Below are 21021 nucleotides of genomic sequence, written 5' to 3' on the forward strand. Positions count from 1 at the left end.
CTTTGGATCAGTATAGAAAAAAGTCATGCAGATCAATGAAGAGGCAGGACAAGAACAGCTTTGAGCATACATTTTATACATCAAAGTTGCTTTGGATCAGTACATCTTGGCTAGTTTCTTCCAAATTGGAGGTATCTGGTCCTTCAGCCATTTGGTTGCTCATGGATTCAGTTGTCTGGTGCTGCATGTCTGTTCCTCCCGAGATCCATTGGGCTTATATCCAGGCCATAAAATAGCAAACATATGATAAATCTGAGCAGAAAAGCCAGCAGAAAGACAATCACCACCCAGAAACATTTAATTTGCCACTCAGGTGAGCCCACCGGCCTTCTTTCCATGATTGATCTAGCGGTTTCAGCTTAGTTTCAAGCTCTGTTTTCAGATTTTCTGCTTGTTTTCAGATTTTTGCAACCCAAACCTCAATTGTATTGTTTATTTGCAATCCAGATGGCAACCTTAGGGAGTAATGGATTAGGGTTGCCAGCTCTAGGTTGGGAAATACCTGGAGATTTTGGGGGTGGAGCCTGAAAAGGATGAGGTTTGGGGAGGGGAGGACTTCAGTGGGGTATAATGCCACCGAGTTAGGGTTGCCAGCTCCGGGTTGGGAAATACCTGGAGATTTTGGGGGGTGGAGCCTGAGGAAGGCAGGGTTTGGAGAGGGGAGGGACTTCGATGCCATAAGAGTTCACCTTCCAAAGCGGCCATTTTCTCCAGGTGAACTGACATCGGTCGCCTAGAGATCAGTTGTAATAGCCGGAGATCTCCAGCCATCACCTGGAGGTTGGTTAAACAAAGGTTAGCCTGCTGCAAAATGGATTGGTAAACAAAGAAGAGCAGTAAGAAAGCACCAAACAATATAGTAATGCAATGTTAATATATTGTATAAGTCTACCTATAAGACATATAACAAGTGCACCGTATATACAAACAACTTGCCAATTAGTGCAAGTTGTTTGTATATACGGTGCACTTGTTATATGTCTTATAGGTAGACTTATACAGTATAATAACAGTGCATTACTATATTGTTTGGTGCTCCTGGTAATAACCAAGCTGCCGTTTACCATCTTCTTTGTTGACCATCACCTGTAGGTTGGCAACCCTAGTAATGGACCTCCACAAAACTCTCAAGTCACAACCCGAATTCCCTTCAAGGGTCATGGATGTTTGTTTTTTTTGTTTTAGATATTTTTATTGATTTTTAGAATTATGCATCACTTCCACCTGAGAGAGAGAGAGAGCTGCGCACGCGCACTCCGCCGAGCCAGCTCTCGCGCTTCCTTTCTCAACCTCCCCTGCCAGGAGTTCGACCCGAGGAGGAGCGGCGCGCATGCGCGGCCGGCCGGCGAAAGGGGCGGGGCTTTCCGCCCGCGGCTCCTCAGCCAGTGGCTGCCGCGGCGCCGGGGAGCGGATGTTGTGATCGTGGCAGTTCCGGTCCATCCTCTTCCCCGGGATTATGACGGCCGCTTCCTGCCGGCGGCTCTGAGAGGCGGCTCCGGTCGTGGGGGAGCGGAGCGGAGAGGAGAGGAGAGGAAGGCGGCCCTCGGCTTGCCCGGCGTCCTTCCTCGCGGCTTCTGCCGAGGAGCCGGCCCCGGCCATGGCGGACTTCGACGAGATCTACGAAGAAGAAGAAGACGAGGAGCGGGCCTTGGAGGAGCAGCTGCTGAAGCCCTCGCCAGACCCGGTGGTGGTGCGCGGCTCGGGCCATGTCACTGTGTAAGGGCCGGCAGGTGGGGGAGGGGGAGCAACCCGTGGGGGAGGGGGAGCCACCCGTGGCTGGGGTGGGCCCCATTCCAGGCTGGAGCTGGCGGGCCCCTTCCCGGGTCCCTCCTGCGCCCAGACCCCCCCCCCCAGTGTGTCTTCCTGCAGTTCAGCTTTGCAAACAGACAGCGAGACTCTTTACACTCAGGTTCCCCACCTTTTTTCGACCGGGGACCACTAGGACTTTTTTGCTCGGTGCAGGGACCCCAAGGCTCAAAATAAAAATTGCGAGAATCTGAAAATAAACTTTAATCGTAGCTGTTAGTTAAACATTAAACTTAGAATAATATTTGGCTATATGTTTTTATCATAGAGAACTTTTAATTGAAAATATTAATTTATTATGGGTTGATAACTTTGTTTCGCGGGCCTTAATTTAGTTCTCGCGGACCCCTGGGGGTCCACGGACCCCCGGTTGGGAACCAGTGAGAGAGGGGCATGCACACTGCTGAGTGCTGCGTACAACGATAAAAAATTTGTGTTCCTACCGCACTTCTGAGTTGCTCAAACGAAATCTCTGACCTAAGTCCCGCTGTATTTGCAGTACTTCTGTTAAGAGAGCTCAGTCAGGGCGAAAACGCATGGTCGCTTTATCCTCCTTTAATCCCTGTTTCAGCCAGGACCGAACGCATGCGTTTCGCCGAACCGGTGTTCGATCCTGGCTAAAACAGGGATTAAAGGAGGATAAAGCGACCGTGCGTTTTCGCCCTTACTGTCTTAGATGGGGTGGGTAAGAGGCTGTTATGGTCTCTTAAACAGCTATTCGAAGCAAATTAGATTTAGTTCTGACCTGGATGGCCCAGGCTAGCCTGATCTTGTCAGATCTCAGAAGCTAAGCAGGGTCAGCCCTGGTTAGTATTTGGATGGGAGACCACCAAGGAAGTCCAGGGTTGCTGTGCAGAGGAAGGCACTGGCAAACCACCTCTGTTAGTCTCTTGCCATCAAAACCCCCCAAAGGGGTCGCCATAAGTCAGCTGCGACTTGATGACACTTTACACGCACACAAACATGTACAAGGGTATTGATAGTTGAGGCAAAGGCTGTCCAGTCTGCATTTCTGGCACGACACTGGCATCCCTGCATACACAGTGTTTTGCAGCACCACTTCTTGGGTAGCTGCTTTGGGAAACTAATTAATTAATTGATGTGTTTGTATCACCTTCTAAGGAGTTCAGGGCAGCATGCGTGGATCTCCTTTCCTCCATTTCATTCTCACAACAACCCTGTCCCAAGGTCACCTACTAACTTTCATGGCAAGGAAGGGGTCAGATTTGGATCTCTCTCGTCCTATCTAGTCCACGTGCTAAACCACATTGGGTCTAGTATAATTCTAGTGCCAACCTTCACGATGACTTGTCTGAATTTACAGGTCAGAGGAGGATGTTGTTTCGACCCCATCTGAAATCCATTACTCTGTGTCTTCTAGATCCTCTTCAAATGTTTTGTCTGTCTTAATACTTGCAGTCTGTACAAATGCTATCTCTGGTTGGGCAACAAGGAAACTTGAATAGAAGAGGGTCATAGTGACTAATATTAAAATGCGAAGTGTTAAGCCGAGCAGTGACTCCTCAGGAAGTAGAGCTCTTGGGTTTTGATAAGTGTTTTTACACATGACTAGTAGCTGTTCCGTAGTTGAGCGTGTATGCTTCTATTACTCACCATCTCAACCTACTCATGTAATAACAAGTTTCAGCATTCTGCTGGCTCCTTGTGGTATGAAGACTTCCCCTGAAGATACAGCAGTCAGCAAATATGAAAGGCATGCCCGGAGTGGCTCGATTAACTTTATAATAGGGCACTGCTTGCTTGCTGTTTTTCCTAACTGGAGCTCATTTTATGTCACTGTAACAGTATCTTTTTAATTCTGATTCTGAGGAGGAGCACTTCTGGTAATGATGAGGGATGTAGTAAGTAATGCAAAAAAAAGTCACATTCCCTTGCATCTCAGTGTAGATTGAGTTACGTTGTTATGTAGATCATTCATGAACTCACCATGGAAAAATACCATTTTAAATCACTGACTTGAATCATATTTCCTGTGTTTTAATTCATGAACAACAGTACATACTAATTGAATGCAATAACAATTTAAACCTACTGTTTTGCGACTAAATACAGTCTCTCTTTTTTGCCATCAAGTCACAGCTGACATATTGCGACCCCGTATAGTTTTATTTAGAATGGGATATTTTAAGGCATTGTAGAGCACAGGTGAAAGAAGTACAAAATGAAGATGACCCTAGGATGATCAGTGGCCTGGAGGCCAAGCCCCTATGAGAAAAGGCTGATGGAGTTGGGAATGTTTAGTCTGGAGAAGAGGAGGTTGAGGGGGGGACATGATTGCTCTCCAAGTATTTGAAGGAGTGTCACTTAGAGGAGGGCAGGGAGCTGTTCCTGTTGGCAGCAGAGGATAGGACTCCCAATAATGGGTTTCAGTTGTGGGTGTAAATGGCTGGATGTTAGGATTTTTTTTTACAGTAAGAGTTGTTCAGCAGTGGAATCAGCTACCTAGGGAAATGGTGAGCTCCCTCTCACTGGCAGTCTTTAAGCAGATGCTGGACTTACACTAGTCAGGGACGCTCTAGGCTGATCCTGCATTAAGCAGGGGGTTGGATTAGATGGCCTGTATGGCCCCTTCCAACTCTATGATTATATGTTGGACCTATGTTCTAATTGAAGTGCAGGGTGGTTAATTCTGGATAATGCCTTTGAATCTTGCCAGTACCTGGATCCAATGGAAAACCTGTAGCAATATATATTTCACCTACTATATCATATTTATATTCCTTGTCCTCGAGTCAGACTTTTTTGCCCCTGGATTCATGTAAAAATTTTCTGACTTTGAGATAGTATGGACATTCACATTTTTGTATTTCATTTAGTTTTCATTATAAACCTCCTTGTTTTCTTTTTTAAGTTACATTGTAATGTAAACAAAACTAAAGAAAATCCAGTTCTCTGAAAAATCAATTTTTATCCACCCAGTTGTTGCTTTTGTGGCTGTTACCATAGAATCGTAGAGTTGGAAGGGGCTATACAGGCCATCTAGTCCAACAATCTGGTCATTGCAGGATCAGCCTAAAGCAGGGCTGGGGAACCTTTTTTCTGCCAAGGGCCATTTGGATATTTATAACATCATTCACGGGCTGTACAAAATTATCAACTTAAAAATTAGCCTGCTATATTTGGTCAAACGTTTAGCCAAGAGGCATGACTGGAGACGGCTCCAAGTGTCTTCCACATAGAGCAACTCGCGTTTGAGCTCTGCTGTCCCCAGCTGGGCCCAAGAGATTCAGGCAGGGCAGCATCCTTCTGAGCTAGAGATCTGCCAGGACCCACGAAGGGCCAGACCAAATGATTTCGCGGGCCTTATACGGCCCCCGGGCCTGACGTTCCCCACCCCTGGCCTAAAGCATCCCTGACAGGTGTGACCAGATCATTTATAAAAATATTGAAAAGTAGTAGGCCCAGCATTTTAAATTTGATATCGTATTGTGGTTGCCCTCAAAATAATGTGACCTGTTGCTGCTATTAAGTTTTGCGGATGAAAAGATGGGGCTCCCAGAGTATGATTTTTTCCCAAAGCCATAGCAAGAATTCAAGGCAGAGTTTGACCTTCAAGCTAGGTCTCCTTGAAGAAAGTTCATGGGACCACTTTGCTTTTACTAAAGCACGGGGTATTAGGAAATGTTTCTTAACAGAACATTTGCCATAATTACTAGTGTCCACAGAGGTCAGTCATCTGGCTAAAGGTCTGGATGTCATCTTATAATGGTTGCTTATAGTTTGTCTATAAAGTGCAAGACAGTTTAATTTATTCATAGATTCATTTGCTTACAGCTTAAACATGTGTTCACAATTTTTTGCTTGCTTTGGAGAAGCCCCAAAATAAAATTAAGGGGTTGTACTGTGTGTGTGTGTGTGTGTGTGTGTAAGCACCGAACTATGAATTCTCAACTAAATACATAAATGTCCTTTAATAGATTATAGCAAAATAATCATTATATAGGAAACGCTCATATTATCAATCAGAAGATATTTATTTATTTTACATTATTTGTAGTCCACCTTTCATACTTGGACTCAAGGCAGATTATGCAGAGTGAGTCAATAAATTGATGGATGGGACGTTCAGTAAACAATGCAATACGATTAGGGGTGTAAAAGCAAAAGAGAAGACACATGGAGCTACACCAAGCAACGTGTCAGCAAACCAAAAAAGGAAAAGAAAGAAAAAAGATGCAAGGTGACTGGTGACAGCTTTATTGCCATGTATAGCCCCTACACATTTTGCTATTAAAGCTTCATCAGGGGGATCTATAAAAACATAATTTTACAATAAATATCTAATAGACAAACCACATCTTAAAAATTACAAACCATTAATATTAATTACAGCAACCAGAAGTCTAAAAACAGAACTGAAGCAAACATGGCACATTAAATGATGCAAAATTCCATAGCAGAATCCTAGTTTCAACAAGCTATGCACAATAGTATAGACCAGTCCCTAATAATTTTTCTAAGTAACTCTCTGGATCATTTAGTACAGTGGAAGTCTGTTGCTTGTGTAGAAAAACCCTCTTGAATAATTCAGTTTTGCATAGTTTGTGGAAAGCCATGAGAGTGGGATCCTTCCTGACTTCCCCAGGCAGGCCATTTAAATGTTTTTCAACATCTTTTCACTTGATAAATATATATTTTTATACAGTTATCTTTATACACATAAGCAACAATTAAGATTATGTTCTTGATTTTTAAGTTCTTGAAAATCACCTTTTAAACTGGAACACTCTTTGAGCATGGTTCAACAAGGTTTCTTAACGCTGTAGTTTTATTTCGGGCATATTATCTGCCTTAGTTTGTATGGTTTATTCCTGTTTTTGAAACAGGAGTCTGTTGTATCTTTTCAAAATAGTTTATGGTTGACAACTGATGAAGATGTTTTTGTAAGAATGTAAAAAGGTAAAGGTCCCCTGTGCAAGCACCAGGTCATTCCTGACCCATGGGGTGACGTCACATCCCAACGTTTACTAGACAGACTTTGCATATATTGGAGACGGTGGCACAGTTTTTAAAGTTTGTTTTAAAAGCCCACCAAACATTTAATTAGACGGCAGTATCAACAAACAGTGCTATTTGATGTAACTGTCTTTTAACTATGCCATAAAGGGCATTTTTTAATATTTCAATTCCTTTTGTACCCTTTTTGTATTATCTTTTTATGCCAATAAAGGAATGATGATAGGCAGACTTTGTTTGTGGGGTAGTTTGCCAGTGCCTTCCCCAGTCATCTTCCCTTTATCCCCAGCAAGCTGGGTACTCATTTGATCGACCTCGGAAGGATGGAAAGCTGAGTCAACTTTGAGCCGGCTTCCCGAAACCAACTTCCGTTGGGATCGAACTCAGGTTGTGAGCAAAGCTTGGACTTCAGTACTGCAGCTTACCGCTCTGCGCCACAGGGCTCCTACTTTTAAGAATGTATCTGGACTTTTATCTTTTGATTGATAGTATGATAGTTTTATATGTTCTGTTTTATTTATCAAAGGATGTTTATGTTGATAGTTATAATTTATTGTTTAGTTTAGTACTGTGTATTGTATAGTTTGGTACGTGTGACAGAGAGAGACAAACATGCATATGTCTGTCTCCACTTCATTTTGTTTTTGGTCTTTTAGGGTTGGTTGCAGCCCCCCTCTCCTTTGGGTGCCTTTGCTTTGGCAAAGGTCCACAGGTATGCTTTAACAATGTTAGGTCCGCAGTACATAATGACTCTACCATTTAATGATCAGTTGTATGGTTACAAATGGTGATCCATTTGTATGTTATGGGTATTTTAACTGCATGTACAGATATCTGGTGTTGGTATAACGCAGCAGGGTATGTTACTTTGTGTGTACGATAATTAAGCATGGATCTGTTCTTGGTTTCAGTTTAATTGTGATAGATTACTATATTCTGAGATCCCAGTTAAAGGTGATACTAGTCAGCAGAATTGTTTATAAAGTTGCCAGACTTGATGACTCTGAAGTGTTTGCATCAGTGTATAACTGGTGCAAACGATAGTTCCTCTTGCACAGTCTTGATCGTTACTCTGCATTCGGGGAAAGATTTCTTCAGATAGAAGAGAGGAAAGGATGAAGTTGCTTGCTTGACCTTGGATGAAATCACTGGGGAAGGTGATCCAGAGTTTTGGGTTTCGCTGTAGTATTCTGATTATAGCCATTTCTCTCTCCCTTCCATCAATTCTTCAGGAGGCAGCATAAATTTTGAAGTAGAACTTGGTAGCCATGATAGACCGGATAGGGATAAACAAGGTGAAACCTAATTCTGACAAGGTAGAGGTACTTATGTGATGGGGAGAGGATGTTGTGCTTTCATAATAGATTGTGCTTCACTTGAAAACAGTGGAGTACAGAAGTGCTTGTGAATTCATTTGCTATTCCTGCATGGTCAGATGTCAGCTGCTGCCAGGAAGGCTGTGTTGGTTACACCACTTCTTAGATTAGACTAGGCATCTGGCCACGGTTACTCATGCTTTAGTGACATCCAGACTGTTCTGCTAATGTGTTCTGTACGGTGTGGGAAATTGCCACTGGTCCAGAATATGGAAAAAAAATCTCCACTGGTTACCAGTTAATTTCTGGGCTTAATTCAAAGTGCTGATTGTTGCCTTACAAGGTGTCAAACTGCAATATCTGAAGGATCACCTTCTCCTCTGTAGTCCTGCTGGACCTCATTGGTGGTCATTCTGCACGTACGTTCAGTGGCTGAAGTAAGATGGTCATAAGAGAAGAGCAGTTCTGTGGAGGGGGGGCTGTGCACCACAAGCACTCGGATGGAGCACTGGAGGTATGGACGGCGGGTGTGCCAGGCAGGAGGAGAAAGAGAGAAGGCAGGAAAGGCATCCATAAGGAGGGGAGACTCAATGGCACAAGCACAGAAAACATTAGAAGACCAACTGGTGAGGTAGGGACGGCTGGGCCAGGCTGTGGCAGGTGAGGGGAGAGGGCAAGGTAGGGCTGTTTTAGGATTAGAGCACCAAAATGGAAGCCTTGCCAGGAATTCCTCCCCTCGGTATCCTGCTGTTCCTCTTAGCGGGCATGTAAACAGAGACAGGAGACAAGGTGCCCTTGCTCTCAATAGTTCTTTTAAAGCATTTATATTCTGCCTTTCCCCATGGCTCAAGACACCTTACAAATTCAAATTTAATTCAAAAACACAACTAAAAACCAAAATAACCCTCTCCCTGGCCCTTAGCAATGTTGGTGGCTTGTACCCTATCAAAAGGCTCAGCAAACAAAACAACCCTGCGGCACCTTCTAATGACCTCTGGAGACAGTTCTGGGCAAAAACGCATGGGAGGTTTTGCCTTGGATTTGCCGCACTCTCAATGCACATTTTCCCCAGCCAAATTAAAAATAAGCCTCCATGCAGAGTTTTGAGAATTCAAATGGGGGAAAAGTGCATCTAGAGAGCGGCAAATCCAAGGCAAAACCTCCTGTGCGATTTCGTCCACTGTTTTTCCAGAGGCTGTTTTCTTGCCTGAGGCAAGGGCTCTTTTTAATAGATTCGGGTGGCCAAAAGAAGCTCAGTGAGGCGAGGTACCAATGGCAACACAAATACATTTTAATTTCAGGGAAGAGAACAAGCCACAATATACCTGAAGTCAGTTTCTTAGATGCCTTTAGCTGCTGTGGGGGGGGGGACTTCCTGCAGCAAGGGGTCTCCAGTGAAGCCCCCCTGCCATTGCTTCCTCTTTTATACTCTACAGCCTGCTTAGGTGCAGCCTCCCAGTATGAGCATCACCTGGCAATCATGCTGAGTTAGGTTCCAGGGCACGCATCTGACACTCCCTTATTAGGAGGGAGTGATCCTGAAGCCACTTTGATAGAACCTGGCTGCCAATACGCCCTAAGCCAAGATGAAGTTACCTGACAACACCATCCGCCACTCCTCCTCAAGGGGTTCTTCCACAGTGATGCTACAAGCACTTCCCTCACCGAGCCAGCCGGTACCTCAGGCTGGAAGCTCAAATGAAAAAAGCATGAGCTCTGGTCCATGTCCAGCATGCTACCACACATGGGGAGAGATGGCCCTTTAGATATGGGCACTGGAAGCAAGTTCTTCCAAAAAACAGCTAAAAAACACAGCAGCTCTATAGGGGCTTGCAACCCAGAAGAGGAAGAGTTGGTTTTTATATGCCGACTTTCTCTACCACTTAAGGGAGAACCAAACTGGCTTACAATCACCTTCCCTTCCCCTCCCCACAACAGACACCCTGTGAGGTAGGGTGAGGCTGAGAGAGTGTGACTAGCCCAAGGAACTCAGAGACCACAGACCGCATACAAATCTCCATAAGGAAATGTTTCATGCCATTCTTTACAGAAAGTTCCCCATTCTGTCTTTGAAGGCTCCCAATTCAGGCAGCTATTATCTTCAAAACACCAGATGACTTGCATTCCTGTCTATGCAGTGGACACATCTGCCTCTATGAAACCTAAAAATGATCAAGCTCCTCTGGGGAGGCCTAATTCCCATCTCAACTATTCAGGCAGTATGGGAGCCCACTGCATATGGCTGGGCCTTCCAGTTGTGGCATTGGCTCTTTGGAACTCCCTTCTTACAGAACTCTGCTACCTCCTCCTTGACCTTTGGAGGAAAATAAATTCACTGATGTCACCATGCACATGCTGACAGTTGAGTGACCTTGAACCTGCTGTTCATTTGAGAACCCTTTGAGTTCTTAAGCTGTTTTATATTAAGTGGTACTATTTTACTCTAATAGCTTTTAATAATTTGTGAACACACACACACACACACAATAAAGAGAATGCACCCCTCAGCATTATGAGATGCTCTTCATATTACCCTTCTGTCAGATACAAATGCCTAGAGCACCAAGAGAAGCCTTTTCAATTACTGCTCCCTACTTTGGTATTACCTTCCCTGAGGATTGCCAAAACTCAGGCCTGAGCATTTGCTGAAAGCAATACTAGACTTTTTTACTTACCCACGTATTGACCATTAGAATGAATTTTCTTTTTGTACGTTTTATTTATTTAAGTATTTCTATGCTTCTTATCTCCCCCAACGGGATCCTAAAGCAGCTTATCAAAACGTCCAAAACAAGCCAAACTACTCAATATAATTTATACAAGCAAAATAGCAAACATGCACATGCATCCTGGGCAGATCCTTATTTTCTGGATCAGCTGCCGTAGGCTCCAGCTTGCAAGCCTCAGGGTAAAAGCCAAGGGCCAAGTCTGGGCATGACTCTAGTCATGCCCAGACGTTTTACACTTGCATATTTATATGTCCATTTAAATTCAGCACAGTGTCCATATCCTATGAAACAGTAAGCTGGAAAAACCTCAACTACCAGAATCTTAACAACCAATTTTTTTTAAAATGGAATGTTTTTGCATTGGGGCTCTATAAACCAGTCAACCTCACTAGAAAATGCAGGTAATTTCAAAGCCAAGCCTCAGCCTTCTTATGAGAGGCCTAGGAAAATAAAAGATTAACACAAGAGGGGTTTGGGGTTTTTTTTGCCATCGAGTCACAGCTGACTTAAGGCGACCCTATAGTGTTTTCGAGGCAAGAGGTGTTCAGAGGTGGACTGCCATTGCCTGCCTCCATATCACGCCCCTGGTATTCCTTGGAGATCTCCCATCCAAATACTTGCCAGGGTCGAGGCTGAGCATGTGTTGACTGGCCCACAGCCACCCTGCTAAGGCTTTGGTGCTGTTTCTGCCCCAGCTCCTTCTGACTTTTTTCTCTCCCTCCTGCAAGATAGGGCAATAAGCTACTCATTACCTAGTCTGTGGGTAAATGTGTCACAGTGGTTTGAGGGGAGAGGTGACAAAGCCCACCACATCAGGTCAAAAGGACAACAGAAGGCAGGCAACTGTCGAGAAGCAATGAAAGCCATGCATGCTCCCTTCATGAAGATTAGGTATCCTAGGTGCAGAAATGCATCTTGGGTTTAAGAGATGTGTGTCTACAGCATGCCCACCATGTCTTTAAAAGCATTTAACTCATTCTAAAAGAGAGAATATTTCATAGGAGGTGTTTATTTTTAGTGCTCCCCAAAATCTCCAATTTTTCTGCTAGAAAAACTGGAAAAAAGGGCCTCTGATAAAAACAGGGGGAAAAAAACAGTTTTTTCCTGAAGTTTTCCAGGCCATCACATCTCTACACAGGTGTGAGGAATACTAAGTACTATGTGAAGCACACTTTGTACATCGAGAATAAAATCCCAGAAGATACTTTGGTGAAGAAATAAATACAACTCTTTGGTAATCTGCATCAACCGCTAGTAGAATATTGCAGCACTATGTCCAGAGATCATTCTTCCTCCAGAGACAAAAGCAGTATTCTACATTAACAGCAACCTCCAAAACAAGCCACCCTGGAGACCTCTGGCACTATCTTGTATAATTGTTTACAGTTTTCAATGCATATTTTAAGCACTTCAATAAGGACAGGGACACCAATTTATTTATTAGAAACATTTCTAGCCTATACTTTGATTCCAGTGGATCTCGGTAGGTTACAAGACAATACCAACCCACAATAAATACCGTATTTTTCGCTCCATAAGACGCACTTTTTTCCTCCTCAAAAGTAAGGGGAAATGTGTGTGTCTTATGGAGTGAATGTGCGTCTTATGGACCCTAGCCCGGTCCATCCGGGACTCCCAGAGCCGGGTGGAGGGACCCCCGCCCCTCCCGCCAGCCAGCTGGGCACGCCGGAACAACACGAGCCGGCGTTCCCCGCCCTGACGGCCAGCTGGGAGGCGGGCGGGGCGCACAGAGCTGGGTGCGTCAGGACAGCGTGCTGGGAGGCAGGCGGGGCACACAGAGCTGGACGCGTGGGGACGGTGCGAGCCAGCGTGCCCCGACGGCCAGCTGGGAGGCAGGCGGGGCGCACAGAGCTGGGCGCGTCAGGAGGGTGCGCTGGGAGGCGGGTGGGGCGCACAGAGCTGAGGGCGTAGGGATGGCGTGAGCCAGCGTTCCCCTCCCCGACGGCCAGCTGGGAGGCGGGCTGCACAGAGCCCGCTCGACGCGTAGGGATCCGATGGCCAGCTGGGGGGGGGCATCTTATGGTCAGGTGCATCTTATGGAGTGAAAAATACGGTATCTAAAAGAAACCAGCCAGTCAACATAGAACACCAATGCTAACAAACTCCAGCAGATTAAAACAAAAGTATGTATCAAAGAACAGACATTCAGACATGCATGCTGAGGCCCTCTGAAAGAAGACTGCTTTCAACAACTTGTGGAGAACAGTTATCAGATGGATTCTCCTTACAAGGACAGGACATCTCCAAGATATAGTGCTGCTAATGAGAAGGCCCTTTCTGTGGATTGGAGGACTCCATGTGGCAAGGGTGACTGCGGACCACTGAACTGGCCAGGTGGGAGAAAGGGCAGGTGGCAAGGGAGAGCTTTCCTGGGGAGGGGAAACTCTGCTCCACAAGTGCGTGCAATGCACTGGAGGACTGCAGGGGGCGTGGATGGACTGGGGTGGTGGTGGGGTAGGCAATTCAGAGAGGAGGGGTCCTGTATAATCCCTCAGGCAGTCTACAAAGTTCTGACCCTCAAGGCTGCAGTCTCACACATACTAAAGAGTAAGCCCTCTTAAAATGCCAAGAGGCTTATTTTTGGATGAACGAGAGCCAGCATGGTCTAGTGGTTAAGAGTGGCAAACTGTAATCTGGAGAACCGGGTTGGTTTCCCCATTCCTCCACATGAAGCCTGCTGGGTGACCTTGGGCTAGTCACAGTTCTCTCAGAGCTTTCTCAGCCCCACCTATCTCACAAGGCTCCTGTTGTGAGGAGGGGAAGGGAAGGTGATTGTAACCCGCTTTGAGACTCCTTAAAAGGTAGAGAAAAGCCGGGCATAAAAACCACCACCTTCTTCTGAACAGTCTAAGAATAAGATTGATATGCATGTTGAGTGTAACTATATTCACGTTTCTTTCTTGCCTTCCTCTTTCCATCATGCCTTTTCTGTGTTTTCTCCAAACCCCAAACAGATGCATTTAAAAGTGTAATCTTGGGGAAGTGATATACTATTTTGGCCCACATTAATCTACTCTATGAAGATGTTGCATGAATTCTTGAATAAATTTACAAATAAGTAATTATTTGCCCTAGAGCTGTACCCAGAGGAAGTGGTGCTTGTGTTTGTGCTTCCTGTTCTTAGTCCTTTTGGTCCTGGCTTTGCATTAGGGAGATCATAATTCTGGCAACGCCTGTGTGTCATGTGATGGTGATGTTATGTGTTTGCAGCTCAGTGGGTCTCCTTCTGCTGTCTGTGGGTTAAAGGTGAGTTCTGGGCTTGTAAGGGTTGGAAAACAATGGTTTATAGAATATGAATTTTTGCATGAAGTATACTTTCTAATAAGTTCTCTTGAAGAAATTGATGGGAGTAGCTAGAAGTGTCTGGAGATACAGGGATTCTACTGAGGGTCTATTCAGTTGTCATCAACAAACAGGTTTGTTGTGATGTGTTGAAATCTGCTTTGTTATGCTTTTGCACCTCTCTGTGCATCTTCCTGGTTTTGGTACCAACTCCAATTCATTGTGAGGGCCAAATGTAGAAACCTGAAGAAATTGTAGTTGGGGAAAGAAACAGACTGCACTCTGTCTAGGCACCTGCGATTTGACCCTTACAACAAGCTTGTGTTAGATTGACTAAGTCAAAGATCAGAAGTTCTTCAGTCATGCATTGCGAGAAAAGGGAAAGATAGGCAGCATACAAGCATGACCAACTGGGGTCATCAAGCCCATTGTGTACAAACCATTTGTAATATTTGATGCAGCCATTATAATGGTCTAGGGGTGACTATACACCACAGTGAAATGTGGAGCTGATATTGATACTCCTTGTGTGCTCATGTTAATTCTTGATATCTTGTCAGATTCTGCAACAGGTTTATCTAGGTAAAACTAAAGGGATTCTGCTGGTGGAAAACATTAGTTTGTCTTTAGGGTAAAAATGGGTAGCAACATGAATCTTGGATAGAATGAAGAGACCAAGTTTTAAAGCTTCATCTGTACCCTGGTTCATACTTTCCATGCTTCAGCATTCAGATCTGACCTATAAGAATTACAGCTTTCTTTTACAAAATTTTGCTGGGTACAGCTGGATACAACCTGAGTTCGATCCCGACAGAAGTTGGTTTTGGGTAGCCAGCTCAAGGTTGACTCAGCCTTCTATCCTTCCAAGAATGGTAAAATGAGTACCCAGCTTGCTGGAGGTAAAGTGTAGCCGATTGGGGGCAGGCAGTGGCAAACCACCCCATAAACATAGTCTGCCTAATAAACTTCAGGATGTGATGTCACCCCATGGGTCAGTAATGACCCGGTGCTTGTACAGGGGACTACCTTTACCTACAGTTGAAACAGTACTTTGTAAATATGTTTTGTTAGACTTACGCACTAATTTTTGATTGGTTATATCATAGTTTGGAATTGGTTGCATCAGTTTCTTTTCTCGCAGTCTGGAATTGATTGTCACTCTGTTTCCGAATTCAATAAAAAACTCCCAACTGTCATTCTGTAACACTGCAGTATTTAATAGTGTTTTGTCTAATGTGATCCATATTTTCAAATATTAGAATAAATTAATTTATTTGAATACGAAACCTCTTGAAGTAATTGTTTAAAACTATCCATTTTTAAATGCTTGTATTGTAAGACAATAAGTTTATTATAATTTTGAAAAGTAACATTACCAAGGCCAATTATCGCGGTCTCTAAATCAGCATTGAGACTGATTTTATGTCAGCTTTGGTATGGTCAATTTTTTTTTTATTGATTTAAAGTTTTGTTTATAGGAGTGGTTCTGCAATACAGTTGTAAAAGCTGTGGGTTATATACCCTGTCAACATAAAGGTAAAGGTCCTCTGTGCAAGCACCGGATCATTCCTGACCCATGGGGTGATGTCACATCCCGATGTTTACTAGGCAGACTGTGTTTACGGGGTGGTTTGCCAGTGCCTTCCCCAGTCATCTTCCCTTTACCCCCAGCAAGCTGGGTCCTCATTTTACCAACCTTGGAAGGATGGAAGGCTGAGTCAACCTTGAGCCGGCTACCTGAAACCGACTTCCATTGGGGTTGAAATGGAGCAGGTCGTGAGCAGAGCTTGGACTGCAGTACTGCAGCTTACCACTCTGCGCCATGGGGCTCATACCCTGCCAACATAACTGCTCACAAAACAGGTGGGCCTTGCAAACAGAAGGGGAATTCCCTGTATCTGATCAGGTTAGTATATGACCGCTCCATGTTACACATTTTATCGAAGTATTAACCTTTAGAGGTACTGCTGGTAACAGCCTTGTTACTGGAAGCCAGCCTTATAGCTAATTCTACCCACCAGAGTTTTGCTCGCTATCTTCCTGCAGAATTTTTTTTTCTGGACTTGGGTCTTGTGAAGGAGCCAGCTATATGTTCAGTTATTCGGTCCCCTCATGATCAAATTCCTAAGGGTGCGAGGGATGACACCTGAAAGTTTTGCAAGACTGAATTCCTTGTTGAATTTACCCATATGGGATTTTCAGGACATCCTGTAATAAGGGGGGAAATGACTAGCGTTTTCCCTCTTTGGAACTAACCTGTTCACCTTACTTAGGAGAAGAGAATGGGGAAAACTTCCTTCACCACCATAGTCAGTTGTGTACATTACTATCCATTATTCATTTTTTGTGAAACGTTTCCTCCCATAAAACTTGAAAGATACCTAAAAGGTAATTTTTTTTCCAAATTGTATTAATAGTGTTTGCGAGTACAGACTCATTTTAGCTATCAAATTAAGAGACTGCCTTGAAGTAGGAATGGCAGTGCACAAAGGAGGGGCCTGTGACCTTTAAGGCATTCCTTGATTTCCCCTCAAAGGGTTGATCCTCTTGAGTTGCCTGGTCACCAAATAAACATTTAAATTGTATGTGTATTCTCCTGCCTTGCACCTGTATCACAGCATCTCTTGGGATTGTTGGAATCGCTGGTAACAGCAAGTGTCCCGGTGATGTGGGGCAGGAAATTTTCCATGGGCACGCCAGTGGGCAAGATGTATCATGGTAGAAGGGGCTGTGGTAAGGAAGGACCAGGGAAAGCCACCTCTTTTTTCCCAGGCATAAGCTGCTAGTGGAAAGAGGAGGTGATGTTGCCTTATTCTCCTTGTTGCCACCTCTCATATTGTAGTGCATTTTGTCTATGAAGGGCTCCCTTTCCTTGTTCTTGCGTCAATAGTTCTAAATATTCAAAATTGCTGCAACAATAAATGCTTGCTCTGAAAAGTAAAACACCTTTCCCTGTACTTTTAAAAACTTATCTTTAGAAGGCCATGACTTAGTTTTGAGATGTGCCATTTAAAAACAAAGAAATAATATCAAAGATTGCTTTTTTTTTTAAAAAAGCAAGTTTTAAAATGACATCTCGGTTTCATAGGACCAGTTTTAATTTTATTTTTCGAAACTGTTTTTCATCTTTTATATTGGTTGATGTTATGGAATTACCTTAAGACACGTACATCCCTGTAAGTAATGAGAGGACCCCTAAGCATCTTTTTTAGCTAAAGTGTTCTGAGCTGCATAATAAGCTTCCTTCTAACGTCATAAAGTTCTGTGCAGTCATTCTGGATTTGATAGGACAACTAAATTTGGAAAGTGTCATCAGTTCCTGAAGTCTTGCACAAATATATTAACACTCTTTTAGAGTGCTAGTCTGGAATTCCTGTGTTCCTATTCTCTGCATGGGAGTTATTAGTGGCTAATTATCAGGCCATCATGGTTCATTATGATTCTTTTTTATGGTATAATCTCTTCTCCACAGTTAATTGTGTTCTTGGGAGCAAAAGGTCAGAGTTTTTTGACTACCAGAAAGAGGGGAGGTCAAGATGAGAGAATAACACATGCCCTAAGAGCTTAAGATATTTTGAAGGCAGCTGCTTGACCTTGCAGAGTCACTTATGGTTAAGGATGACATGATTACTTCCAGAGCTTGTGCTGAAGCTCCTTGGCCTGCTTCTTCAGATGTTCTGTTCCTAGCCTCATTAACAATGTGGGTGTGACTGAGGGATATAGCCCAATTGATAGAACCTGGGGAGGGGGTAGGGAAACAACAGGGGGAAATGGGTATGCATACAGTAACTCTGTTTCCTATCATTTGGTATGTTGTAAGAATAGTCTAGTCTAGGTGTTCATTGCCTAGTTTTTAGAGATCTCTGCATTCTTGAGATGTTATGTAACCATCCACTTATATGCTTATAGGTGTGCATATACCAAAGAACCTAGAACTTTCTAGAACTTTATTTTTTTTAAAAGAAGTCGTGTCTCCAGCTGCCAGTTTTCTTTAGTAAGCCTTCTAGAGTATACGTATAGTAGAATGGTTGGAGGACTCTTTAGAATATTCTTATTAGGCTGTGTTCATCATTGCTGGTGCCTTTCAGGCTAAGTGTATGAGTGCAGTTCATTTCCCACATTGTGTCTACCCATAAGGATGATTTTATTTATACTAGAATATACTGCTTGCACTTCTGAACGTAACCACCTTAAGGCATTTACAATAAAACTCAGTAACATCAAATCATAAAAGTAAAACAACACAAAGCATAGTAGAACGACAACATTAACAACAAAGGTAATCAGAAAAGCAGCTCAGAATCAGACTAAGCAGGATACCGTAAATTGCTTCCTAAGGTAAGGAGAGATGAGCATGGAGTGTCTTGAGAGAGTATTTCAAAGACTATGATACTACCATAGACCAGGGCTTCTTAAGGGCTTCCGATGTGAATATGGAAACACATTAGATCCTTGTAAGCGGTGTGCTACATTTTATGACGTGATATGTATACAACAGAAGGCAGAAGATACGGATAAAAGGAAACTGTTGAAGTATTTATTACGAAACGGCTGGATTGCCTCTGGAGGATTGTACCCTATTTCGTTCTGAACATTTTGCTCTGCATATACATTGTATTGTGCCTATGTCTGGAATTTATCCACCCAGGATTAATGAGGTTGCCTTGGTTTGAGGTGCTTGACTCTGTACAAACTTTATGGACTATAATTGGCACCTGTCATGATTGAATCTTATGTACGAAGACATCTTAAATAGTAGTGTAGTAGATATTTCATATGTGATACACTCAGGTTTCTTTATATTAATACACCTTTGATAACATTTTTGAACCACGGTTGTATTGTATAATTGTATTAGAGGCTGTTCTATGTGATTTTTGACTACATCATATTGTGCATAGTAAGGTGTGTTTTTTTGCTTGTGATTTAACACACACAAACACACACAGTGTTCCTTGTTTCAAGGTGGAGAATGCTGCCTATGAAAGCACAGGTGGGCAGTAAACATGTATTATTGAGTTGCTGTTGACTCCTGTTCCCTGTTGTATGTATGCTGGAGCATGTTTCCCCTTCAGATGTTGCACACGGAAGGGCATAGTGCAAATAATCTGCCTTCTTGCACCACACTGGCAGATAATTGCACATCTCTGGAGGCTTCCCCACCCATTTCTAAGCAATAGAAATGCAATGAGCTGAATAACGGGATCATGAGCTGTCCTTCCTTTTACTGCACTTAGGGTGGGATTCTTTGTGGTTGGCAGAGTGTACGGGGAGAGCCTGGCAGTTATGCTTGTTGTAGGTGCAGCATCTCGTGCAATGGAAATGAATAAAAGTCCGGAATCTAATAGACCAACTAATATTGGGGGTTGGGTGGGATGTATATGGAGCCTGCAAAAGAGAAGCAATTGTTCTCTTGGAATCTTTGCTTGCAGTTTCTCGAGTTTCAAAATTCACCCCAATAACCCATGCAAATTAAGAGAACTTTAAGATATACACTCCTTCTCCAGTCTGATAGTCCCATTTTCAAATGGGTCAGTAACTGTGTTCCATTTAGAGCCACTTCACAAAGTTCGTACATCTGTCCTCTTTTGGCTGTGCTGGTGTTCACTGAAATAAAGATTTTGAGCGTGAAAAAGAGACAAAGGGTTATATCCAATCGTTGTCACAGCTAAGGGTTCTGTGTTAACACTGGTCAGTGGCTTTTCCATGGAACATGTGTATGCCAATGGAATGCACCTCCATTAGCTGCACATAGTGGTAGGGTACCATCCAAACTCTCCAGTGCTTGTGAATTCTTGCAGTGGAACCATGAATGCAGCTTCCTGCCGTGTCCAGTTTACACATGAAGGAATCGTACTACAGCATATGTGATTGCCACCTAAAATATGAAAATCTCTTTCTTGCTTCAGGTAGTCTGATAACACGTGTTCATTTTATTTTGTCTAGTTTTGGGCTGAGCAACAAATTTGAAGCAGAATTTCCTTCATCGTTAACAGGAAAAGTAAGTAGCTGTGAAATCAAATCTGTTCAAGCTGGCAAAATGTATAGTTTAGTCAGCTTATTTTGCTTTGTAGAGGCAAAAAAAAAAGCATTTAATGTTCATCAAACATTAGAAGTATAGTTATCACTGCTCCATGACTTGTTCTTTTTTTCTTTTTTTACAGGTTGCACCTGAGGAATTTAAAGCCAGCATCAGCAGAGTGAACAGCTGTCTTAAGAAGAATCTTCCAGTTAACGTACGATGGCTACTCTGTGGCTGCCTTTGCTGCTGCTGCACTCTAGGTTGTAGTATGTGGCCAGTGATTTGCCTCAGTAAAAGAGTAAGTGAGACTGCGCTTATTGTTATGTGGCTCGCCATTTAAACCTTGCAAGTTCACTACTGGCTTCTGTACTTTGTTGATCCAATGCCCAAAGGTTTTCTACAACTGCTGATGTTAAAAGCCTCCTACTGTAATACAAGGTGCTGGCGCGTTGTGATTGCTGTTGGCTTGTGGTTGGATACTAGAATGCAAATAGCTATTACACTGCTTGATGTATACACATCCTTAAGAGCCCGACATGCAACAGAAGGTGAGACATGGAAGCCACGTTCTAGTATATAAGAAATAAATAAGACATACAGGGAGCTTCACTATACTAGAAGGGCTTTTATACATTTTTTACTGTTTTTTATGATATAATTATATTATCAGGATGTGTGCTAAACTATAACTATATTACTGACCACTGAGGAAGACCTTCTTAGGCCGAAATGCATCTGGTCCTTTTTTGGATCCTACTTTGGTCAATATAAGATTGTACATCGCAGGTGTTCATGTTTGTATACATCAAATGTAAACGTTCTACCTATGCTAGAGGCCTATGTTTTTAACTTTAATGTGCACCTTATT

General features: G+C 43.3%; 1 protein-coding gene across 1 annotated transcript in view; it reads left to right on the plus strand.

The window, feature by feature from the left end:
* Nucleotides 1-1597: 1597 nt before the first annotated feature.
* Nucleotides 1598-21021, plus strand: part of CHIC2 (cysteine rich hydrophobic domain 2) — a 33324-nt gene continuing 13900 nt past the window's right edge. Inside the window, exons 1-3 of the mRNA XM_056855564.1 lie at nucleotides 1598-1716; nucleotides 20078-20132; nucleotides 20296-20451. Coding sequence (XP_056711542.1) covers nucleotides 1598-1716; nucleotides 20078-20132; nucleotides 20296-20451 — 330 coding nt within the window. The remainder of the gene's footprint in view (nucleotides 1717-20077; nucleotides 20133-20295; nucleotides 20452-21021) is intronic.

The sequence above is a fragment of the Euleptes europaea genome, chromosome 9, assembly GCF_029931775.1.
Source record: "Euleptes europaea isolate rEulEur1 chromosome 9, rEulEur1.hap1, whole genome shotgun sequence".
In the NCBI taxonomy this organism is placed as follows: Eukaryota; Metazoa; Chordata; class Lepidosauria; order Squamata; family Sphaerodactylidae; genus Euleptes; species Euleptes europaea.